Source organism: Microtus pennsylvanicus, chromosome 2 (assembly GCF_037038515.1).
Source record: "Microtus pennsylvanicus isolate mMicPen1 chromosome 2, mMicPen1.hap1, whole genome shotgun sequence".
NCBI lineage: Eukaryota > Metazoa > Chordata > Mammalia > Rodentia > Cricetidae > Microtus > Microtus pennsylvanicus.
In genome coordinates, this window is record NC_134580.1 from 10,960,022 (window position 1) to 10,985,587 (window position 25,566).

A 25,566-nucleotide genomic window follows, 5' to 3' on the forward strand; every position below is an offset into this window, starting at 1 on the left:
GTGAGTGTTGGAAACTGGAGTTAGACAGTTGTGAGCCACCATGTGGGTGCTGGGAATTGAACCCAGGTTCTCTGGAAGAGCAGTCAAGTGCTAGTCCCTCTTTTCCTTCAGACAGACAGGGTTTCTGTGTAGACCAGGCCTGCCACTGTGTCCAGCATGCTGGGATTAAAGGTGTGTGCATCATCGCTTGGCTTTTCATGGCCTCTCAGTGAAGAGTTAAGGCTGGAGATATAGTTCAGTGGTAGGTGTGTGCTTGCTGCTTAGCACCAAGTGAAACAACAGCTGGGCTCGGAACAGTAGTAGAGTACCTCGGAAGCCCTGGGCTTCATCTCCAACGCCAACACACATATCAAAATCCAATAAAGCAAGGGTGTAGTGCATACCTGTAATTACAACACGGGAGGTGGAGGCGGGAGATCTCTTAAGAATTCAGGCCAGTCTGGTCTACGCACCCGGAACATCTCAATGTTTCCCTACCAGTGTCACAACTGCCCTAGAAATGCTAAGCGTTTCATTTTCAGATATTAGCTGATAAAACCCCAAATCAGGCACCGCTGCCACATTTAAAATGTAATATGAACATATTTATTAGGATGCTCAAGAATGAACAACATTATTTTCGCTCTTCATGTGACAGAGAATACATTTGACCCATGTTGAGGGAGGAAAGGGATAGGGCTCTCAAAGTGGGTGTCAAACAGCCCCACAAGAAATCCCCATTCAACGAAGGGCAGAATGTCCCTGACAGCATTGTCTCTGCTCTGAGTTCCAGCCCCGGTATTCTTTATTCCAACTATTCTGTCCTTGTTACTCTTCAAGATCCAGGCAGTCAAACTCAGGCCGCCTAGGAGTCTGCAGACCATCCCTTTGAATTGTTACTGCCTTGATACCCTCAGTAGGGAATGGGGTGAGAATAGAAGGTTACACATATCAAAAACACAACATTAATAAATGGCACTTGGACGTAAGCTTAACATTATCAGACTTTCTCTTCAAATGACGGTGGGTGGGAGGGGCTGCTGAAAGCTCTTCAGTCATGGTAGCATATATGGAGATCTCCTATGCAAAGGCGCAAGGGACGAGTGTTACTGTCATCTTGTTCTGCACAGAGGAGTGAGTTTGCAATGGAAGCAGACACTATCCTTGGCTTAGGTGTTTCCTGGTTCTTCCCACTGTTAAATTGTGCCGTTCTGCCTCTCACCTGCCTTAGATATCATTTCGCTTAGTGTAAGTGAAACAGATTAAAAATGGTAGGAGAGGGTGGAGAGATGGGACAGAACAACCCTGTAAGACTATAAAATACAAAAACCAGATGTAGTACAATATTTATAATAGAAACTGGCTGAAAACACTACATGCTAACAGACGGTATGATACAGAGTAGGGTGGGAGCAGACAGGAAGGGCAGAGCCACAGGCCTACACCAGGAGCCTTTCAATAGACTGCTGGATGGACTGGATCTGCTGCTTCAGCTGAGAGCCTTCTTTGATGGTAACTGAACAAGCGATGACAGGTCTGGAGACCCCACAGGCCCGTCCTAGAGCCTGCTTGGAGCGCACAAATACATAGGGGACATTCTTGTCTTCACACAGCAGTGGGAGGTGCAGGATGATCTCCAAGGGCTCAGCGTCTGCTGCCATCACAATAAACTCAGAGATGCCTCTGTTGAGGGTTTTGGTGGCTGTTGAGACAGGACATGAAATCAACAGATAACATGGGACGTGGGCAGAGCAGCCACAGCAACGCAAAGAACAAGTGACAGGTACAAGGAAGCAGACAAAATGCTTAGGAACAAGTCAGGCAAGGTGGCACACACCTTTAATCTCAGCAATAGGGAGGCAGATCTCTGAATTTGAGGCCAGCCTGGTCTGGTCTACACATTGAGTTCCAGGATAGCCAAAACTACATAGTGAGACCCTGCCTCAAAAAGGGGACGAGGCGGGGGGGGGGGGAGGGGGGGAGCAATTTTCTGGCTGGAGCAGCCCTGTGATAAGGCACTCAAATGCTAGCCAGTTGCTTAATCCTTAATGTCTTCCTCACCCACTCAGCATAAAGATCGACCGGCGAGAAGTAATGCTTCTATAGTTTGAACTGGTCACCAAGGCCTCAGTGCTCTGTCCCTACTACACACTAAGTCTCGTCACAGCACTGCTGCCTTGCAGACACAGGACACACCTTCCTTCACTATGTGAACTCCAAAAGAGGATACAACAGAACAGGCCCAAAAGTGGTTTATTTTTGCCTTCTGCCACAACATAGGTAAAAGATTCTCATTTTTTCAGGGTTCTCCTAAAATCTCAAGCATAGTATTTAAAAACAAATCAGCTCTACCACAGAAAATTATTTGGTTTTATTTTCTCTGGGCAGAAATGTCATGGTGCATGTAATTAGTCCACTGAAAAAATGCTCACTCACCAAACCAAGCTACAGCCAGGCATGGTAGAACGTATTTGTAATCCCAGCACTTGAGAGGTGGGGACAGGAGGATCAGCTGGCTACAGAGTAAATTTGTTAGGCTAGTCTGTGTTCATGAGGCTCCCCCAAACAAACAACCAACAAAACTCCCTAGCCTCAGTCTGTCCCTACCTGTACCACCTCCTCCACAAACAAAAGGAAAATGTTTCTGAGAACCATTGGAATCCATGCATCCCAGGGCTGGAGAGGTGGCTCAGTGGTTACCAGCACTGCCTGCTCTTCCAAAGGTTCTGAGTTCAATTCCCAACAACCACATGGTAGCTTACAACCATTTATAAGGATGAGATCTGGTGCCCTCTTCTGGCCTGCAGGCATACATGCAGGCAGAACACTGCATACATAATAATAAATCTTTCTTTTCTTTCCGAGACAGTGCTTTTCTCTGTGTAGCCTTGGCTGTCCTGGAATTCACTCTGTAGACCACGCTGGCCTCTGCCTCCAGAGTACTGGGATTAAAGGCATGTGCCACCACATCCTGGCATAAATAAATCTTAAAAAAAAAAACCAAAACATTCACCTCACAGCACTAGATACTGGGGAAGAAAAAAAAAAGCATTAAAATCCTTTTCCTTTTGATGGTTCTAAAGAGTGAGTACAACTTTATACACAAAGTTTAACTGCCTTCCAAATGGCCCCATAAAAATAAATAAATTATATATTCAGAGAGAAAGATAGCAAAATATTAACTAATGTAATGACTCTACATCCTAACTACCCAACACATCTTTCATTGGTCAGTAAAGAATTGGTTTTTCGAGAGAGGGTTTCTCTGTGTAACAGTTCTGGCTATCTCGGAATTCACTTCATAGACCAAGCTGTCTCAAAAGAGATCATCCGCCTGCCTCTGCCTTCCGAGGCCTGGGATTAAAGGCGTGCACCACCACTGCCCAGTCTGGAGTGTATTGTTAGCACAACTATTTAGGAGGTCGAGGTATGAGGACTTTGAGGCCACCCTGGGAACACAGCAAGACTCATGTCCACAGACTAAAAACAAAAGTGAAGAAGGGTGAGGGAGAGTGAAAACAAAACAGTCTTTCTTCCAAACTGGAAACGCTGGACACAGGCCTCAGCACCCCACCGTCACCCTGGAGTCTTACCTTCATTGGCTCCTTTCCGAAGCTGCTTGTAGTTGCACGACTGCTGAACAAGGTCCAGCAGCTTCTTGGTGAGGTGGGCATCTGCGAGGGGATAGGCCTTCGGGTTCACATCAGCCTCTGTCTTTAAGGAAACACAGAATCAAAAGGGATTTCAGACAAATGACAAAATATTTATCTACAACCAAGACAAGAACCAGCTTGGTTCCCTCCTTACACATAGACACATGCATACCTCCCCCCCCCCCCCATATTTTAGGGACAGACAATGTTCAACTTCAAAAACAGCCCCTAGCGATTCAACAAAGAACCCAACTAAGTACAGACACATGTCTATTAATACAGGCCTGACCACTCGTGCTGTCTTCTGGACTCCAAGGGCAAGAGTGATCACACACCCCCAGCATAGGGCTGTTACAACACATAGAAACCCTGTCTCAAAAAACCAAAACCAATACCAATGAAAAAAGATCCTTAAAAAACCAACTTCTATACTTTTATTTAGCCTTAGCGGGTTGTCTAGTTTTATTTTAGCAGTCTGATAACTAACATCCCCTATGGTTCTGCATCTATGTTTTGTGGAGATAACCTCATCTATCACCAAACTCACCAAGTCAGGATTTCCTTACCACAACCACCCAGTTCAGAGCATCAAATTCAAGTTATTCAAATTAACTTTGCCAATGAGGATATTAATATATACAGTTCCTTATAATGATCATTAAAATAACCTTTAATTAAATTAATTAATTAATTATTTTTTTTGGTTTTTCGAGACAGGGTTTCTCTGTAGCTTTGGAGCCTGTCCTGGAATTAGCTCTTGTAGACCAGGCTGGCCTCGAACTCCCAGAGATCCGCCTGCCTCTGCCTCCCAAGTGCTGGGATTAAAGGCGTGCGCCACCACCGCCCGGCTTAATTTTATTTTTCAAATATACAAAATAAGGTTTTATCTTTTGACAAATTCAGGGCTAGTGAGATGGTGCTTGCCTCCCACTTGAATGATTCCAGAACCCACATGATGGAGAGAAACAACCTCCCCAAGTTGTCTACTGATCCCACATGTACATCCATACCAGTGAGCAAATGCAGTAAAAAAGAGAAAAGGCCAGACCAGCCTGGTCTACAAGAGCTAGTTCCAGGACAGGCTCCAAAACCAGAGAAACCCTGTCTTGAAAAACCAAAAAAAAAAAAGAAAGAAAGAAAAAGTCAGGAGTTTTGGCCGTATGCCTTTAGTCCCGACACTCAGGAGGCGGAGGCAGAGGCAGGTGGGTTTCTGGAGACAAATGCACTCTTGGGCATGCAGAGCTGGAACATTTAGACCCTATATTTTAAGTACTAACATACTGGGTTTAATCTTCATTTTGGGTTGCTGGGGTGTTCTGTTTCTTTCCTCTCTTTAGGTTTATTACTATTTTTCATTATTTTCCCCTCCACAGATTTATTCATTCACTTGTTTTTTTCCCCCAAACAAACTTAACTAGGTTGGATGGACATGAATTCCTGGGCTCAATCAAATAATGCTTTCAAGTAATCGGAACTCCAAGTTCTCAAATATTAGACAACAATCCAAAAGTTTAGGTCTCTTTAATTTCATGTTTTTGAGGTGCTGGCAACTGAATTCAAGACTTTGGGCATGCTACCAAGAACTTAACCTGTATTTTCAGCCCACACCTTTTTGAGACAAGGCTTGCTATACAGCCCAGGCTAGTCAACTTGAATCCCTAGCTTGATCAATTTGGTCTCCTTTGATACCTGACAGTCAGACTTTGCATGATTTTCATTTAGCAAATACAGCCATACATAACCTAATAATGCCTCAGTCAATTAGACCCTGCTCACATAAAATGCTAACGGGGCTGAAATATGGCCAGCGACACTAGTCACCTTAAAGTTCCAGCAAAATACCTTCTTAATATCTGTAAACTGATCGACGTGTTGCTAGTTGTATACAGTGGCACATAAAATTACGCACAGTAATAAAAAGCTTGCTGTTTACCACACTACCGTATTCTTTTGTGTATTAAATGTTTCCTGTAGACAGTACACTTGTCATGGCAACAGCATCCCGGCTTCTAATCACGAGGCCCAAGCATGACTGACTAGCTCTGGTGTGGCGGCACACACCTGTAATCCCAGCACCCCGGAGGCTGAGGCAGGAGGATCTAGAGTCCAAAGCTAGAACGCACCGTCCTTGAGGGATAGGTGCGCGCGCAGCAAGTCTTAGAACTAATTCCTGCCCATTTCACAGTCGATGCAAAGTTCAACCTGAGTGCACCGGAGCTCAAAACTTTTCCAGGGTTCAGCACCGCCGTAGAGGCTTTCTCAAACCAGACGGGGGCGCGAACGTTATCAAAGCAGAGAACCAAAGGGCTGAATGAATATCTCACTAGAGACGTGAAAGGGCTCGGCCAAACTCTTTCCTCCTTACTGTGTTCCGATCCCAACTAGTTACGACAGGAACACGAGCTGGAACCGGTTCCTCTCGCTACAATATTCAAGCGGAGCCGAGGAAGCGTTATCGTCACACGTGAGGCTCTCAGAACCTCTGACTTCTGAGGTGTCGGTCTTACCGACCAGCGGAGGCCACGCCACATTTCCCTTGACTCCCCCGCCCCCCCCATCAATCCTTAATGCGAGGGCGTGAAGACACACGCCTCTAATCCGGAGGCAGAGTCAGACGGATCTGGGAGTTCGAGATCAGCCTGGTCTACGTATCGAGTTCCAGGGCTACATACTGAGTCCCTAAAAAAACAAACCGTAATCCGCCCCAGGATTCCCTAAACCGGGTTAGTTCCCGACAGGACAGCAGATGTAGACCCCACGGAGCCACGCTCCTGAACCCCAGGGCGTGGGAAGCCGGTGGGCAGCAGTCGACTACCTGTGACTTCACGTCATCTTCTGGAGATTATTTTAAAAAGAAAAAGAATAAGCGAAAGGCAATGGAGGTCGATGTTTCCATAGCCCTCCGCCATCCCACGTGGGGCGATCATTTACCCACGCTGCGCCCGGCCTCTGGCCACGCCCACCGCTGCAAGGCGGCTCGGGCCACGGCGGTCCCGGGCCTCCCGCCGCCTGAGTTCTCCACTCAGCCGCCCGCGACCACGCCGCGGCGACCCGAGTTCTATCCCGGGAACCGGAGGTCGGCCATCGCCGGGCGGGCGAGATGGCGCACGCGCTCCGCCTCCCACCGGCCGGAGCGAGCAGAAGCCCGCGTCCCCCGCTCCCCGCGCCGGCGGCCCCACACGCTCACTCACTCACCATGGCTGCGGTGCGCCGGCCTCGCCGCGGGTCGAGAACAGCCAAGCTCCGACAGACCGAAAGCGCCGCACGGAAAGACGAGCGGAAGTAACTTTCTGCGCGGGAGGAAGCGGAAGTTATATCACTCGGAGCGCGCAATGACGTCACCCCGGCCCGCGACCCACCCTGCTCAATTGCCGAAATCCGTTTGCGTGAGGGAACGTGTGTTACTGGTTTCCTTAGCGACTTAGTGTAAATTGTCGGCCAAAACTGTGAATTAAACGTTCGATACAAAGGGATTCAAGGGTCACCATATAATTGCCATTTTTTTCTTGCTTTTTTTTTCGAGATGGTCTGTGTAGCCCCATCTGTTCTTTCACTCACTCTGTAGTCCAGGCTGGCCTCGAACTCAGATCCACCTGCCTCTGCCTCCTAAGTGCTGGGATTAAAGGTGTGGGCCACCACCACCCAGCCATTGCCTGACTTTTTATTTATTTATTTATTTATTTATTTATTTATTTATTTATTTATTTATTTATTTTCTTTTTCTTGGATATTTATTTATTTTTGAGCATATACTGTACCTTTTGAAAATCCTCTTCTCAGGCCTGAGGTGGAGGTGGTGGCTTGCCTGTCATCCCAGCGTGTGAAAAGTGAGGCAGGAGAATCCATTTGTTGCCAGCTTCGGTTACATAGCGAGTTCAAGGCCAGCCTTCAGCCACATGAGACCTTGTCTTCCTCCACAAGAAAAAATAAAAACTCACCTGTCTAACCCCTCAGTGTTAAGACAGAGATCTGCCAGCCTCTGGGATTAAAGGCATGTGCTTGTCCCTCTCTTAATTGCCGCACTAAAACTCCATTATTAAAGGATAAATTAATGTATAGTATTTACTCCTGCGAGGTCCTCAGTGATCCTCTAGGCCCCCCGTTTTTTTCCAACATGGTGCCATACACATTTGGGACCTTTTGGATCTAGCCCAGCCCACACCATTCGGAGCCAATTCAATGTGGAGAAGCTGATAGCTGGGGAGATCTTTAAGAACCATTCAAAATAGCGTCTCACTTTTCTAGATGGAGAACAAATGCTGAGAGAAGGGAAGCCTGCCCACCATCACGAGGAAAACAGTGCAACGCTAACATAGAGCTTGAGATTTTTAGCTATTGGCCTGGGTTATTTTCAACATATGTTGCTACTTGAGCATTGCTGGAGGTCAGGCAACCAGAAAGATTCAAATTGCCTGTAGGAGTTGAACAGTTATCGAGTCTGGAGAGAAGGATCACTGGTTAAATGCACTGGGTGGTCTTCCGTAGGGTATTGATTCTATTCCTGGCACCCACAAAGCAACTAACAGCTTTGGTGACTCCAGTTCCAGGGGGATCCAACTCCCTCTTCTAGCCTCCGTGAGGACTGTGATGCACAGACTTACATTGGGGCAAACACCCATACACATGAAATCTTTTTTTTTTAAAGATTTTATTTATTAAGTATACAGTGTTCTGCCAGAAGAGGCACCAGATCCCATTATAGATGGTTGTGAGCCACCATGTGTTTGCTGGGAATTGAACTCAGGACCTCTGGAAGAGCAGCCAGTGCTCTTAACCTCTGAGCCATCTCTCCAGCTCCTGAAATCTTTTTTTAAAAGAGTGAATATAGCCTGATGGTGGTGGTGCACACCTTTAATCTCAGCATGTGGGAGGCAGAGGCAGGTGGATCTCTGAGCTCGAAGCCAGCCTGGTTACAGAGCTAGTTATAGGACAGCCAGGTTTTTGGAGACAGGGTTTATCTGTAGCTTTGGAGCGTGCCCTGGAACTAGCTCTTGTAGACCAAGCTAGCCTCGAACTCACGGATATCCACCTGCCTCTGCCTCCTGAGTGCTGGGATTAAGGGCCTGTGCCACCACTGCCTAGTCATAACTGTTATTGCACATGTGAAATTACAGATTAAAGCAACAGTTTTCAGAGTCAGTGGCCCTGCAGGCCCTGCTTTTCAGGGTTTCTCCAATAGAGAACCATTTGTCTGGTGGGTTGATATCTGAATTATCAATTGTTATAAACTGTAATTGCATCATGACCCGCAATAGCTCATGACAATTGCTCCTGAAAAGTGTCTAAAAGCAATGGCATTAGAAAAGTCTTTTTTTATTGATATTTATTGAGCTCTACATTTTTCTCTGCTCCCCTCCCTGGCTCTCCCCTCCCTCTTCAACCCTCTCTCAAGGTCCCATGCTCCCAATTTACTCAGGAGATCTTGTCTTTTTCTACTTTCTACTTCCCATGTAGATTAGATCTTTGCTTTATGTTTAAAAACCACCTATGAGTGAGTACATGTGATAATTGTCTTTCTGTGTCTGGATTACCTCACTCAAAGTAATGTTTTCTAGCTCCATCCATTTTCCTGCAAAATTCAAGCTGTTATTATTTTTTTCTGCTGTGTAGTACTCTATTGTGTAAATGTACCACATTTTTCTTAGCCATTCTTTGATCAAGGGGCATTTAGGTTGTTTCTAGGTTATGGCTATGACAAACAAAGCTGCTATGAACATAGTTGAGCACGTGTCCTTGTGGCACAATTGAGCATCCTTTGGATATATACCCAAATGTGGTATTACTGAGTCTTGAGAAAGGTTGTTTCCTAATTTTCTGAGAAATAGTCACTCTGACATCCAAAGGGGTTGTACCAGCTTGCATTCCCACCAGCAATGCAGAAGTGTTCCCTTTTCCCCACAACAGCATAAGTGTTTTTGATCTTGGCCATTCTTTCAGGTGTAAGATGGAATCTCAGAGTTGTTTTGATTTGCATTTCTCTGATGACTAAGGATGTTGAACATTTCCTTAAGTGTCTTTCAGCCATTTTATTTTATTTATTTTTTGTAAATATTTATTTATTTATTATGCTTACAATATTCTGTCTGTGTGTATGTCTGCAGGCCAGAAGAGGGCACCAGACCTCATTGCAGATGGTTGTGAGCCACCATGTGGTTGCTGGGAATTGAACTCAGGACCTCTGGAAGAGCAGGCAATGCTCTTAACCACTGAGCCATCTCTCCAGCCCTCTTTCAGCCATTTTAGATTCCTCTGTTGAGAGGTCTCTGTTTAGGTCTGTACTCCATTTTTAAAATTGGATTATGTGATCTTTTGGTGTCCAATTTCTTGAGTTCTTTGTATATTTTGAAGATCAGACCTCTGTCTGATGTGGGGTTAGTAGATCTTTTCCCATTCTGTAGGCTGCCGTTTTGTCTTGTTGAGAAAAGTCTTGATATAAGATTTAGGTTTATTTTTTAAACTTTTGGAGAGGGTTCAAAGAAATTAGTTTGCTATGGATTATTTGCTACCAGGAACCTAGATTTTTCCATGATTGGGCAAGTTACATCGTTCGATTGTTCATGTCAGGCAGCCTCTTGACATGACACTTATTCTCTTCACTCCAGAGTACAGAAAGGTTTAAGCCAGAGCAACATGGAGATGCCCAGTATGTTCTATTTCAGCCTTCCTCCTCTCCTGAGTTCTCTTTTCTCAAGGCCAAACAAGTTTTCTCTAGACAGTTTTGTTATGACTTCATCATCCTTACTGTTGCCTAGACCCTACTCCTTCAAGGCTGCCTCTGTTCCAGAAGTAAGAAACCCACAAAGCAGAGCAGAAAGGCTTCTTGTATTCTTTTTTTTTTTTTTTTCGAGACAGGGTTTCTATGTGTTGCTTTGGAGCCAGTCCTGGAGCTAGCTCTTGTAGACCAGACTGGCCTCAAACTCACAGAGATCCGCCTGCCTCTGCCTCCTGAGTGCTGGGATTAAAGGCATGCACCACCACCAACCAGCACTTCTTGTATCCTTTAACTCTAGAAATGGAATTTGTTTTATTTAATAAAGTAAAGGCCTTGTGGCTTGTGCCTGTATTGCCACCACTTAGGAAGCTGAGACAGGAGGATTGTTGTGAATTTGAGGTCAGCCTGGGTTGTACAATGATTTCTAAGCCAGAAATCTCAGAAAAGCAAAAGTAGGAGAGGAGAGAGGACGACAGTGAGTGATTTGGAGATAAGTTCTTCAGCACCTTGTGTGATATGATGGAACCTGGTAATAAATGCCTGTATTCCCAGTACTCAGTCCGAGGCAGGAGGATCAATGTGAATTTGAGGATAGCCTGAGTATATAGAAAGGTCTTGTCTCAAAACCAAGAAACAAACAAATTCAATGAAGTGTTGTCAAACATAATTATCCCACCATGCTGTAGAACATTAGAAGCTATTCCTTCTGTCCAAATGCACCCGACTACCCATCAACGAGGTAAGCTTTTATTATGCCACTAGCTCCTTTAGGTTCAAAGTCTTCTGTCTAGTCTTTGCTTCCATGAGGGACCAAGGGATCAAAGTCCTCTGTCTAGTCTTTGTTACCAAGGGATCATCTTAAGCTATTTATCAGTCCCTCCCTGGGCACAGTTTATGGCCCTGATTATGGATGCTATTTCCCTCACTGTCCTTGGTGAAGGCTCTGGTACCAATGTCAGGGAAAGCTGAGCAGGTCTCACTTGAACCCAACCCGCTGTTTAGCCATTTGGCCACACGGAGGCATAACACTCCATCTTGGAGCTCCTGTCTGAGCCTAGTCTGGTCTGGCCAGGAGAGGTTTCCTCTCCCAAGAGCCTGCTAGCCAGAACTAGCTAGAGCTGAAAGTGCAGCGGCAGACAGGCTCCTTTGTGAGGTGGCCTCAGCGACAGAGGTACTATGAAGTAAGGGGTACGTCATCCCAAACTGGCTGAGCCAGCCACACCAGTGTTTTCTTCCCACTCCCCTAAAACACCATCTACCTGACCTAATCTTTGCCATGTTGCTACCACTTCTGGGAGCCTGTGCCGTGGTGGGTCCATTCCATGGCCCTGAGTGGGATCCAGTAAGGGGCCTACTACCCGAGGATCAAAGCTGCAGGGACCCCCGGTGTTGTGGTAATCTGATTGTCTTCTGCCTCTTTCTGATCTGGCAGATCCAACAGTATTGGTACCGGGTTTCCAGGACCAGCAAGAAGAATGCCACCAAGGTAAAGGGGCCACTTCCTTAGCATCACAATTGTTAGTTACTTGCTACATGGACCCTGTTCTGTGTCTTGTGTATCAGAGATGAACTAAAGAGCTTAGGCTGGTCTGTTAATCAACATCTAAGCCTTCAACCCAGGAGACACCCCAGATTCGCCTCTGTTCCTCACTCCATACACTCAATCCATTTGCAAGTTTTAGGGACCCTCTGTGAATCTATCACTCATAGCTATGACTCTACAGCACCCGGGCAGAGCCGCCAGCATGTAATTCTGAACCATGGCTGTCTGCGTCTGCCTGGAGTACCTTCCTTTCTCCTTTTAAAAAAGTTATGTACATGTAATTATGGCTCAGTGGGTAAGGGTGATTGCTGCCAATGCTATGGCATGTACACACGGGCTAGTGTGTGTGGTGGTTGGTACAAGCCTGTAATCCCTACATTCAGGAGGCAGAGGTGGGGACTGTCCCAAGTTTGAAGCCATCCTGGTCTACATATCTAGTTCCCAGCCAGCCAGAGTCACGGAACTCTGTTTTGCAAGATATAAAAGGAAAGAAAAGAAACAGGCCATCAAGTAAGAAGTGTTGCTTAGTGAGAGAGAGAACATTTAGCCAGTTATAAAGCCTTGGCTACTGCTATCTGGGGGGCCAGCATCCAGCAGCACAGGGCCTTGAGAGGAATCCACAGACTTTTCTATCTGAGGGGGTTTAGGAACAGAAACATTCACACGCTCTCTTGATGGCTTCCTTCTTTATTCTCTGTTCTCTCTTGTTCTTCCTCTGCTCTTTCTACTGTATGCTTTTTTTTTTTTACAGCTTCTATAACCCAACAGAGTTTTTCAGGCAATATAGGACTTAACAAGGTGGTTACGTTCTGTTTTTCAAGTGAATGGTTATAACGAATACAGGCAAAACCATGTTTTTCATCTCCCTTATGTGATGAAACATTTTATGTACTACAGGTGAAAAACAAATTGCCACAAGAACCCACATCCATTCATGCCCAAGCAACTTGTTATAGATTAATTGTGCGGGCAAGCAAGGTGTTCTTGTCAGTTTTTTTTTTTTTACTGGCAGGCTGCATTTTGAAGCTACAAAGAAAGGGCCAATTGCTCGATTACTCATCTTGAAAGGAGTCTTAAAGGAATTAAGTCTTAAAGACTTAAGGAGTCTTAAGGGAATCACAAACCTAAGCTTTTCTTTTTTTTTTTTTTTTGGTTTTTCGAGGCAGGGTTTCTCTGTAGCTTTGGTGCCTGTCCTGGAACTAGCTCTTGTAGACCAGGCTGGCCTCAAACTCACAGAGATCCGCCTGCCTCTGCCTCCCCAGTGCTGGGTTAAAGGCGTGCGCCACCACCGCCAGGCAAACCTAAGTTTTTGTATATGAAAAAGAATCAGTCAGCTCTACTTTAAAATTTTAGGGTACATATCCATTCTTAATAGTTTTTTTTTTAATATCAGGAGATTGAGGGCAGAAATGGGTATAAGGAATTAATCATCACCTTTGGTCATCAACCAATCCTAGCAAGGAAAGCCAGCACAATCAGGGTGTATGTTGTATTTTGGATCCTACCCTAGCCTAATGAATCAGACAGCTCAGCTATGTGTTCTTGTGAACTTTAGCTTGTTTTCTGAGGATTTTTATTTATTTATTTTGGTTTTTTGAGAAAGGGCTTCTCTGTAGCCTTGGAGCCTGTCCTGGAACTAGCTCTTTTTTTTTTAAAATATTTATTTATTTATTATATTATGTGTATAGCATTCCTTCCACGTGTGCCTGCAAGCCAGAAGGGGGCGCCAGGTCTCATTATAGATGGCTGTAAGCCACCATGTGGTTGCTGGGAATTGAACTCAGGACCTCTGGAAGAGCAGTCAGTGCTCTTAACCTCTGAGCCATCTCTCCAGCCCCTGGAACTAGCTCTTGTAGACCAGGCTGGCCCGCCTCTGCCTCCCAAGTGCTGGGATTAAAGGCGTGCACCACCACCGCCTGACTTGAGGATATTTATCTTAAAACCATTATCAAGGTATCTGCTCTAAACTGAAGTTATTTTGAAGCTTTATTTTGGCTCATGACAGACTCTTTTTTTTTTTCAGATAGGGTTTCTCTGTAGCTTTGGAGCCTGTCCTGGAACTCGCTCTGTAGACCAGGCTGGCTGTGAACACAGAGATTTGCCTGTTTTTGCCTCCTGAATGCTGGGATTGAAGGTGTGTGCCACCACTGCCTGGCCATATGACTGCCTCTTTTCAGCATTAAGAGAATTTGAGTCAGCCTGGCTCCTGAGTAGCTCCTGAGGTAGAACTTATAGGCCTTAGCTGTGAAACATATTCTTGTATTTATTTTTATTCATCAAAACTCTGTATAGGCTATCATTATTATTATCAATTTAGACAGTACAGTTTAGATAGGGGTCATCTTCTTGACAATCTCCAGATAAAAATGCCCGGTAGAACGGGATGGTTCCAAGAGATGAACACACTATATTACAGGCAGTGGAGATCTTCCCACATCCACACACACCATGCTAGACACCAGAGAAAGAGAGCCACAGCAAACATGTAAAGGCACAGCAGAAGCAAAAGATATTCCAGGGTCTGCAGTCCCGTGGCCTTGCCTAAATTGGCCCACCAGAGAGTTTCCTCCTGGGAGGCTGACACCTGGAACTTCAATCACCACCTGCTCCTCTGACAAGGCCATTAGCATTTGGCTTCAAACACTAGCAATGAAAACCAGGCATGAGACTGGGCATGGTGCATACACCTTTAATCCCAGCACTCAGGAGGCAGAGGCAGGCATCTCTGTGAGTTCAAGGAAAGCCTGGTCCATACAGTAAGTTCCAGGACAGCCAGGGCTATAGAGAGAGACCCTGTCTCGAAAGAAAAAGAAAAAAGCAAACTGGGTATGGTGGTTTATACCTGTGATCCCAGCACTCAGGACCCAGGATGCAGATCAGGAGGATTAATAGACTCTGTTTCAAGCCTTGCCTCCTCTTACTCCACACCAAGCAAGCAAGCAAGCAAGCAAACAAACAAAAAACTACTCTTCAAAAATCCAGACTAAATTGGGTGGTGGTGACGTATGCCTTTAATCCCAGCACTCGGGAGGCAGAGGCAGGCGGATCTCTGTGTGTTTGAGGCCAGTCTGGTTTACAGAGTGAATTCCAGGACAGGCCCCAAAGCTACAGAGAAACCCTATCACAAAAATCTAAAATACAAACAAACAAACAAAAAGCCCCGACCGGACTAGAAGATCCTGGGTTCGAATTCCAGAGCTGAAAAGACACCCTGAACCCCACAATGTGACTTGTAGCTGCTACTAGTGCAGACCTATATGAAATCACAGGACATGCATTCTACACTGACCTTCTGTCCAACACTGTGCTTGTGTGCCAGAGAGACTTCAAAACAGATCTAAACTCTGTGCTACATAAAACACTAGCGTGGTTTCTGTGAGTTCACTCCCTTCTAACAAAACCAAAACCCTGGCCTCAATTCCAAGGCCTGATAGGGTCTAGCCTGCACCCATCTCTGGCCTCATCTTCCAGGGTTCTCCTTGTTGCTGGCTCCATTCTGACCACATGGCTGCTCCTTCCCTTTTTCCTTGATTTTAACGCTGGGGCAGAACTCAGGGTCTCACACACTAGGCATTGTGCTGTGCCATTGAACAACAGGAAGCCCTCACTGAGCATCTTTGCTGTCCTACGGACATAATCTTTCTTGTTCTCTTCCCGGGGTCTTTACACTTAATGTCTTTTCTGCCTATCATACTCTGGTGTCACTTGGCTTGCCCCTAACCTCATTCAGTTTTCCAGACAGATATCACCTCCTCTGAGAGGCCTTCCTTGACTCTTCTGTCTAGTGGAGTTAACTGCAGCCCCTCCTATGCATTTATTTCCATTCAAATGTCTTTTCTGGGTGCTAACATTGATTTTTGTTTTGTTTAAGAAAGGGTCTCATATGGCCCAGGCTGGCTTCTAACTTGCTATGTAGCCAAGGATGACCCCGAACTTCTGATCCTCCTTTGTCTACTTTGTGAGTGCAGAGATAATTGGAGTGGATTCTTCCCATGCTCGGCACAGACTCTATGAATTGAGCCACACCCCTTGCCTGATAGTTATGTATTTGCTTATTGTTTTCTCCATGTCTAGATTATGGTTCCCAGCATGGACTTTATCTTATTCACGTTAGTACCCACCACACAGAACAGTGCCTGGCTCAGAGAAAGCCCACAGTATTTTGGGGTGAATACATGCTGTTTGCTTATGGGAAGTGCCTCCCATTTAGCACCAGCACCTACATCTGGGTAATGGGACACTTAGTCAGATCTGTAAGGATCTCGGTCCTCACTTTTACAGGTGCCACCGCAGAAATGGGCAGTGTCATCCGCCAGACACGAAGCTTTCTCTGGGATGGTTCCCCAATTCTTTCCTCTTGGAAGAATCAGGGACCTGGATGTTCCTGTCCGACAATGGACACCGAAGCAGAGATGGGGATACAGGAAGAATGTCAGACAACAGTGGGGCACCCAGTATCTACTGTCACCACAGAACTCATGCCAAGACCTGCCTTGGTTTGTCCACACCTCTTCTGAGTCCATGCTTTGCACCTCTTCCTTTCCAAGCAGCACTCATCTTCTTCCTCGGGACAATTCTTGGGACGTGTGGCAGGTCCCCTGGTCTTCTAGCAATAGCCAGGCCCACCCTTCCCTGGACATGTGCCAAAGAATGGAGCAGCTGCTGGCTCCCTCCCAGGAGAAGGTGGTGCCAGGAGAGCCTGTTAACATGAAGTACCACCTCACCTCCACAGCTTTAGCCATCTCCCCTCTAAACTTCCCTTTAGTTCAGAGGTCAAAGTTCCGCCTCAGAGGGCTTCTGCCTGGTCCTCTTAACCAACAATTGGAACTGCCCACCAAGAAGTCTCTGGATAGCCCACAAGATCCCCCAGAACCACAGGGTAAAACCCAGACAGCAGACAGAGACTATAGTGAAGCTACTCCACAATACACAAAAAAGAGAGAGAGCAGAAGGGAGGTTGCTTCAGAAATACAAGCATCTGGAGACTTCCTCCCAGTAGACTTTGGAGTGGAGAAGGCCAAGGTCCTGGCGTGTGGAAACCAGAGACTAGTCATGGAAACTGATGGAGAGATCTCAATGCCAGGGCGGGAGAAGCAAGACCAAATGGGAACCAAAGATAGAGAACAAACTGAGGAAGTATGGAAGAAAACCAAGGAGCCTGGGGATAAGAATCCTTCTACCCAGGCTCTTATGGGAGAGGATCAAGAACAGTTCCAAGGTAAAACTGACATAGCAACTCAGACACCAGAGTGGGAGAACAAGGAGGATGCTATGGAAACTCTGGCAAGGGGAAAGAAGAATGAGAAAGAAGCTAGTAGGGAGGACGAGGCAGAGGCCCAGGACCAAGGATCGGAAACACAGAGCTGGACTGGAAGTAGGAAGAGTGAGAATTCCCAAATGCTAACTCAGGGGACACAAGACCAGACTGGAGGGAATACTGGGACAGAAACTGAGGCAGGGGAAGGAAGAAGCAAGGAGACTGGAGGTGAGGTTGGTGTGAAAATCCAGACATCTGGGAGGCAGAACCTGAGAGAGGTCAAACAACAGGACAATGGAGAGACACAGGCCCTGCAGTGCGAGAAACAGGGATGTATTAGAACTCAGGATGAGATCCAGACTCCAGCGGGGAAGAAGCAAGGATGGAGAGGAAACGCCAAGCAGATCCAAGTATTTAAAAAAGAGGACCAGAATCTGTCAAGACAAGAAGTTCGGGTGGGGCTGAAGAAGCTCAAGGAAATAAAAGAAGAGGACTGGGTGGTGCTCCAGGCTTCGTGCTGGGGAAACCAGAGCCTGGTGCTGATTGCAATGGACAGAGGACTCAAGATATCGTGTTGGGGGAATCAGGATCAGGTTGGAGGGGAATACATGGCAGGGAGCCTGACACCTGAGGCTGAGAATCAGGGTCAGTGCGGAGGTAAAACTGAGCCTTGTCCAGTAGAGAGCAAGAACGAGGGAAAGACTGGAAAGGAAAATGGGACGGATGAGCTGGCACCAAGGGAGAGAGACCCGAGAGGGGCTAAAGGCGAGGATGAAGCATGGCCCCAGACACTTGGGGAAGAAAATCGGGATCAGTTAGGAAATGGAGTTCATAAAAAGATTCACATACCCAAACAGAAGAATCAGGAGCAGACACGAGACAACAAGAGTGTAAATAAGCAGATACCAGAGGCAGAGAACTGGGAAGAAAAATCAAGTCATCATGTTGATAATACAACCCACACAGCAGGGAACAAGGAGGCAGAGAAGGCTGGGCCTGAGGATGCTGCAGATGTTCTAACACAAGGAATGAGACTCCCGCGAGGAGCTGGAGGAGAGGAAGGTACAGAGACCAAGGCAGCCACGAAAGAGAGCCAGACCGGGTTAGGGAGTAACATGGGTACAAACACCCATTCGTCAGAGTCAAATATCCAGACGCAGGTGGGACGTGAGGATGGAACGGAAGTGCAGGCTCCAGAGAAGAGAAACCAGAGAGAACCTGGAGATGATCATGTAAAGACCCAGAGACCCGAAAGCGAGAACCAGGGACAGTTGACTGAAACTGGAGGGAGCTGTTCTACCAGGTGGAGGAGCTGGGAGCAGGCTAGAGGAGAGAACGCTTCAGAAAATGGGGCGCTGGAGAAGAAAAACTGGAGAGAGGTTGGAGGCGAGGAAGGCAAAAAGATCCAGAGAGCCAGAGGAAAGAATCAGAGAGTATTGAATGAAGCTAATGGACAGACCTGCTTGTTTGAGTGGAAGGCCCAGCAAAATCTCAGAGACGGGGATGATGCAGAAATTCAAAATCAAGGGAAGAGAAACTTGAAAAATTCCACGGGTGATGGTGACCCAGAGACCCACGCCTCGGTGGGACAGGACCAGAGACAGTCAGGTAATGAAACTGATGGAAACATTCACACATGGGGGCAAAGAATCCAGAGCAAGGGTCCGGATGCTGCTGCAGAAACCCAGGATGTGGGGGCCCAGAGAAAATGCAGCGCTGAGGATTTTGAACAACAGTCTCAAGTGAGGAGGAGAGGAGGCAAGGGCCATGTCAGAAGAAAGGATGCGGTCAGGCCCAGTCTCCAGGGTGACTCTTCTGTGACAGTGGGACCCACGGGCAGGAAGTACAGCTTGGTTCAGCCAGCTTCTCTCATTTTTAGGCACAAGCAGCCATTAGGTGGAAATGGTGTAGACTCTGTCCCCTGTCCTGAAGAACATCTAAGTAGCCAGGGCACAGCCCCTGCCTGGAAGCACAGAGGTCAGGTCACTGAAAGCTCCCAGGGGGCCCAACCTGAATCTCAAAGACAAGAAAGGGACAAGCGGGTGGATGCAGGAAAGGCATCCATGACATGCCAGCACCCTCACCCACAGCCTCAGGCATCCTCTGTCTTTCCCTCCCTCCTGTGTCCCCAAGTCTCCCAAGCTGCCCCAGCTCTGGCAAGTGCACCCGTTGTTCTCACCGCTCTGCCCAAAGAGCCAGCCCTCAAGAAGAGCAAGCATCTGCTCCTGGAATCCCTTATGAAGAGGAGGATTGCACACCTGAGGTGGGGCCTCCCTCGACGAATCCTAGAGTCTTACTTGCTTTTTCACTTCTTAGAATCTTGCTCTTTACCTCGGGCTGGCGTGAGGCTGCCTGGAGTACGCACCAACCAAGATCGCCAAAGGCAGCAGGAACGGCATTGTGAGCCCCAAGGATCCCCGTTAGGCCCTGAGTCTCGAGGCAGCTCTCAAAGCTGTCCAGTTCTTGAAAGAAAAAGCTCAAAACTTTCTACCCAAGTCCAGGCTCTGGAGAAGTGTAGGCCACCCAAGTCAGAGCCAAGGGGCAGCTCCATGCCACCTAAGAAACCCAAGAGAACCAGACCACCAGGAGGCGCAAGAGAACCACAGATCCAAGAGGAGGCCCTGAAGACCAATATCCCTGCTCCGAGGAATCCCAGGCCAGCAGCAGAGTCTAAGAGCTGGTGTGGCCCAGGGCAGGTCCAAGAGCTTTCTACTGAGAGCAGCAGGGGCAGAAAAATGGCCAGGCCTCGAGTCTCCCACGTGGAAGAGAGGGCTTCCAGCAGGGTGAGGGCCTTACCCTGTACAGAGGGCCACAGCCACTGGAAGAAGGAATGCACACCAAGGGAAGCCTCTGAGCACCCCAGACTCAAATGCCCGCAGCCCCCACGCTGGAGAAGTAGAAGCATGGGACCTGCAGAGGGCAGAGGGGCCTGGCAGCTGCCTTTCCCCTCTTCTGCACGTGTCTCCAGCTTCCAGAACAATGTGCACTCTGCCGCAGCCAGGCTGAGCATGACAATCTTGAGCAAGATGCCACGGTCGCCACAGCCGGCTAAGCCCCAGCGCTCAGCCTCCCTTCTTACGCTGAGGAATCCTACCCGGCTTTCCAAAGTGAGTGACCCATACACAAGGGCAGACGGCACCAGTGCCTCCACTGCTTTGAAGAGGGGCCGTGAGTCAGCAGAACAGTGCTGTGCAGGAGTAACTGCTCCCCAGACGGAGAGCCACGAGGAGCATGAGGCACCTGGGAACCCAAATGGGGCACCCCCAAATCCAGCAGTTTCACAAAAGTTTGGTTTTGTGAGGTACTTGAGATATTTTCTCAGACGGCATGGTCTTAAAAAGCAGGCCACGGGCTGAAGTCCTTAGGGCGTGCCAGAGAAGTCATGGGAGTGATCTGCTTTGTCCCAGGGCCTCTAATAAATTGGTTATTTGGATTCTGTAGGGCTGCTTTGGTGTGTTGTCCTACTGTTCTCTTTTGGGATTTGGGATTCTTTGGGGACAGGATTCCACTTCTGTCCTCTAGTTTTGAAGGCTAGCAGAGTGTAGGACAATGCGGTATCATCTACTACCAGCCCTAATATTGAAGGGAGCGGGCCCCTTGTTCCATCCCGCCCACTAGCTTACACCAGAAATAATCACACAGAAACTGTATTAATTAAATTACTGCTTGGTCATTAGCTCTATTGGCTAACTCTCACATCTTTTTTTTTTTTTTTGAAATTTTCGAGACAGGGTTTCTCTGTAGCTTTTGGTTCCTGTCCTGGAACTAGCTCTTGTAGAGCAGGCTGGCCTCGGAACTCACAGAGATCCGCCTGCCTCTGCCTCCCGAGTGCTGGGATTAAAGGCGTGCACCACCACCGCCCAGCCTAACTCTCACATCTTGATTTAACCCATTTCTTTTAAATCTGTGTTCAGCATGAGGTTGTGGCTTACCAGGAAAGATTTAGCATGTCTGATCTGGCAGCTCCATGACTTCTCTCTCTCTCTCTCTCTCTCTCTCTCTCTCTCTCTCTCTCTCTCTCTCTCTCTTCTTCCTCCCAGAATTCAGTTCTGTCTCCCTGCCTGCCTAAGTTCTGCCCTATCACCAGGCCCAAAGCAGTCTCTTTATTAACCAAGAAAGCAACACAAATACAGAAGGACCTCCTCCACCATCCTAACCTTCTTAGCCCCTCCCCCACATTCCAAGCTCCTCATGGAAGAGTGCATTGCAGCTGTGTCATGGCTTTGTCTTGCCCCATTCCCAACTAATCCTGGTACTCAGCTCCAGTTGTTTGGAGGGTAGAGTCATCCTCTGCATGAGACGCTATTATCCAGATCCCTTTGAGGTCCTGTCAAGGCTGAGAAACCATTGAGAATGAGGGGACAGACAGACAGCAAGAGGCAGCAAAAGAGGACCAGAGAGAAACCGTGTCTTCTGGACCTGGCAGAACTGCTCCACCCATAAACTCACAGCACCTGTGATCGCCTGCACAAGACCTGTGCAAGATCAAGCCAGTCAGCATCCTAGCATGGAGCGGGAAGGGGTGAAGAAGCCTCCACTCCTGGGGAGCCCTGCAGACTTGATGGTCTCTGTGGAAGGGGAGAGTCAGTTTTCTTTAAGGTGTAGTTCTTGGTAGGTCAACCATACTCTAATGGATGACCCCATACTCAGGAGTATATGTGTTATGATTTCGGCCACAATAAGACTGATACTTCAGGGTTCTAGGGCCATGCATGTGCAGACAAGCCCTCAGAGAGAAGTGCCTAATGGCCTCCAGGTATGTTAAAGGGCCCCGTGTGACCCATGTATGACTCAGCTAAGCCTTTGCGGGCATGTGTGAGCCCCGTCACCTGCATATGCCATAGCCACACTAACCCCCTGTGCCCATGTGCTAGGCAGCTTTTAAAAGCTGGGCATGCCTCCAACTTAAAGGTGGGTGGTGGTGGCGCATGCCTTTAATTCTAGCACTTGGGAGGCAGAGGCAGGCAGATCTCTCTGAGTTTGAGGCCAGCCTAGTCTACGAGAGCTAGTTCCAGGACAGGCTCCAAAGCTACAGAGAAACCTTGTCTCGAAAAAAAAAAGTGGGGAAAAAATGCCAGGTGGTGGTGGAGCTTGCCTTTAATCCTAGCAATTGGGAGGCAGATGCAGGTCTGCCAACCTGGTCTACAAGACAGGACAGTCTCCAAAGCTACAGAGAAACCCTGTAAAAAAAACAAAAACCAAACAACAACAACAAAAAACCCAAACTAAGACAGAACTTGTGGATTAGTTAGTGTTTGACAAGTTGACTCTGTCTTTAAAAAGTAGAGGAGGGAGGCAGGAGGACTGAAACCTGGAGTCCTGTTGCCCATGCCTTGTGAAAACCCCTCTTAACTTTTTTTTTTTTGGTTTTTCGAGACAGGGTTTCTCTGTAGCTTTGGAGCCTGCCCTGGAACTAGCTCTTGTAGACCAGACTGGCCTCAAACTCACAGAGATCCGCCTGCCTCTGCCTCCCGAGTGCTGGGATTAAAGGCGTTCGCCACCACCACCATGCTGAAAGCCACTCTTCTTGAGTGTGATTTGGCACTACTGACTTCCAGCAGCGAGGTACAGCGGAAATGATGGAGCAGTCCTCCTGTCTCAGTCTCAGGAGAATCGGGAATTTAAAGTCATCCTCGGCTGCATTTCATGTTTGAGACCAGCCTGAACTACATGAGGGCCTAACTCAAAACAAAACCAACCAAACAAAAAGCAGGCTGGAGAGATGGCTCAGGGGTTAAGAGTACTTGTTCTTGCAGAGGACCTGGTTTTGGTTGCCGACGCTCAAATGGTGGCTCTCAAGCCTCCTTAACTCCAGCTCCAGCGGATCTTTCTGACTTCCAGGCACTCACGTAGTGCACATACATAGGCAAACACTCATACGTAAAATTAAATCTAAAAACAAACAAACCCAAGTAAATAATAGCAGAAATCAATTTTCTTTCCTTTCTTAAAGTCTGACAGCTACTTTATACTTTTCAACTTTCGATGTACTGAGCAACCACTTCCTGCCGAGGTCTAGGTAGTCCTTTTGGGTTTCGTTGCACACAGCCCAGTCCTTGCCTACGTAACCCGCCCTTGCATCGGCTGCTCGCTGGCGCTGACTGCAGCCTCGGCGCACAGGATACACGAGCACGTACACGTGTCCCGTTCACGCTTCCAAGTGCGCTTGCGCAAAAGCTGCGCGGGAAAACTTGCTGCAGAGCGGGAGCCTGGAGGTGGCTGTGGTGCAGATGACGGCTACTGACCATCCAGCATTTGGGAGAGATGAAGAAGCGGTGCTGCTGCTCGAGAGGACCCATCACCGGCACGATCCGCGCTGGCTGCTGCCCGTGTCCCCTCGTGTCTGCCTGGCCTGCGCACTGGAGCTGCTGCCGGAGCCGGGCGTGTCGGTGCGACCTAAATCCTCCCCTGTGGATCTGGCGCGGCCATTTCCCTCACCCCCCTCAGCAAGCAGGTTTCTCTGAACTAGGCTTCCCTGAAAGGAAACCCAAACCCCATACGCTTCCCTTAGGCTCGCCCCTCTTTCAGCTGCGGCGGCCATTGCGGTCCAGGTCGACCTTTCCTCAGCGGGTGCTGCCTGTGGCTTATCCTGTCTCTAGGGAGCCTGCCCCTGGGTGCACTGAGTCTAGATGAGCCCCGGAGCCACGTACACCTCTAGAGCTCAGCGCCCAACACCATTCCCTCCCCTCCCCACACCACCTGCTCCCATGTTTGCTGCCCTTTTCCATCTTTAAGAAATAGTTCAAGACCAGCCTGGTCTACAAGAGCTAGTTCCAGGACAGGCTCCAAAACCACAGAGAAACCCTGTCTCGAAAAACCAAAAAAAAAAAAAAAAAAAAAAAAAAAAAAAAAAAAGAAAGAAAGAAAGAAAGAAAGAAATAGTTCCGACTCGGCTCTTCCACCCCACTTCCTTTTAGCCCTAGAAAAATGCGTGAGAGGCTGTTTTGAGCTTTGCGATAACAGGAATGGCGACAGGCGGAGGTTCCTGACAGGCAGAAGTGGGGTGTACGGGAAGTTTGTTTGTTTGTTTGTTTATTCTTTTTTGAGACGGGGTTTCTCAGTAGCTATGGAGCCAGTCCTGGAACTTGCTCTGCAGACCAGGCTGGCCTTGAACTCACAGAGATCCTCCTGCCTCTGCCTCCTGAGTGCTGGGATTAAAAAGGATTGCACCACCACCACCTGGCTTGGGAAGTCAGTTTTGATAGGCAGAAGTCCTACACTCACCTTAGTAATGCTGATAGTTTGGAGACAGGATCTCATAGATATTCCAGGATGGCCTTGACCTCCCAGAGATCTGCCTGCCTCTGTGACCCCCAGAGGCCTGGATTAAAGGCTCACATTGCCATGCCTAGTGTTTCCCCCCTTTTCTTGGCCTGACTTTTGTCTTGGGCATTTCGCAGGAACTGTACAGGGGACTGGCCAGTGTGAGGATTTATGTGTTTTCTCTGTCTACTGCTGAGGCTCATGAAGGGTTCCCCGAATCCTTCCCTGGGACTGTTGAAGAGGAACGAGCATGGGCCTTAGCAATGCCTACTTAGAGACTTGGATTTGAGTCCCTGGGAAAGTCTCCGAGCCTGTCTTCCTCATCCACAAAATAGGGCCAATATCATTTTTTGCTCGCTTCGCCAAATTGTTAGGCTGAGATGTGTTGGTGGCACACACTTGTAATTACAGCACTTGGGAGATAGAGGCAGGAGGATCAATTCAAAGCTAGCTTCAGCTACACAGTGAGTTTGAGGCCAACCTGGGCTACATGAGACAAAAAAGAATGTCTCTCTCCAAATGTATTGGTGGAGAAGAGTGACTGGGAATACGTGTTATGTAAATATAAGGTAGGAACATTAGTTTCTATATACTTCTATATAAATATGAATTCTTTATATATGTGTGAAATAATGGTGCATTTATCCATACTCTCTCTGGGGAGTATGGCTCTCCCCACAGTTTAAATGGCTGCTGTAGTATTTCGGGCTATCTGATTATATTTGGTTGCCAATGAATACTTCTCTTCATCCGCTCAAAGTTGGTGCGCAAGAAGCACGTAGTGTTCTGCTTCCAAGATGCTCTCGTGAGACACACCTGCTTGGTCACGCAGCTGGTAGCTCAGGACCTGAGAGTCTGCATCCGTTTGGTACGCGTGCTTTTTGGTGAGCATCAACGGGAAAATTGTCATGAACTTGGTGTGTGAAGCATGGTTTTCCCTCGGAGGATTTGGAAAGACGACTTTGATGTTTTGTATCATATGGCAGTTAACTAGCAAGTTTTGTTATACTCATAGCAAGATGGCTCCCTTCCTAAGCTACACGAGTCATTCTAATAAGGTAACTGTCCTTATTAGATCTAAGAGGCTAGTGAGTTATGGGAAGTGGGCGAGTCCTCCTGTACAGTCGAGGTTCCGCTCAGGGTCGGAGGCCTGGAATGG

General features: G+C 47.6%; 3 protein-coding genes across 3 annotated transcripts in view; 2 read left to right on the forward strand and 1 right to left on the reverse strand.

Moving 5' to 3' along the window:
- Positions 1-562: 562 nt before the first annotated feature.
- On the reverse strand, positions 563-6,938 carry Snu13 (small nuclear ribonucleoprotein 13). The gene is made up of 3 exons (XM_075960102.1): positions 6,828-6,938; positions 3,573-3,693; positions 563-1,681 (listed from the first exon to the last, which is right to left on the reverse strand). The coding sequence occupies exons 1-3, from the start codon at positions 6,828-6,830 to the stop codon at positions 1,419-1,421; spliced, it is 387 nt and encodes a 128-aa protein (XP_075816217.1). The 5' UTR covers positions 6,831-6,938; the 3' UTR covers positions 563-1,418.
- Positions 6,939-11,620: 4,682 nt separating this feature from the next.
- On the forward strand, positions 11,621-20,500 carry LOC142842920 (uncharacterized). Its single transcript, XM_075959462.1, has 2 exons — positions 11,621-11,830; positions 16,169-20,500. Exons 1-2 carry the CDS (start codon positions 11,621-11,623, stop codon positions 20,498-20,500), a joined length of 4,542 nt encoding a protein of 1,513 aa, XP_075815577.1.
- A 2,779-nt stretch (positions 20,501-23,279) lies between these two features.
- The window catches only part of Mei1 (meiotic double-stranded break formation protein 1), a 62,842-nt gene continuing 60,555 nt past the window's right edge, over positions 23,280-25,566 (forward strand). Inside the window, exons 1-2 of the mRNA XM_075960104.1 lie at positions 23,280-23,533; positions 25,168-25,291. Coding sequence (XP_075816219.1) covers positions 23,375-23,533; positions 25,168-25,291 — 283 coding nt within the window. The 5' untranslated portion in view covers positions 23,280-23,374. The remainder of the gene's footprint in view (positions 23,534-25,167; positions 25,292-25,566) is intronic.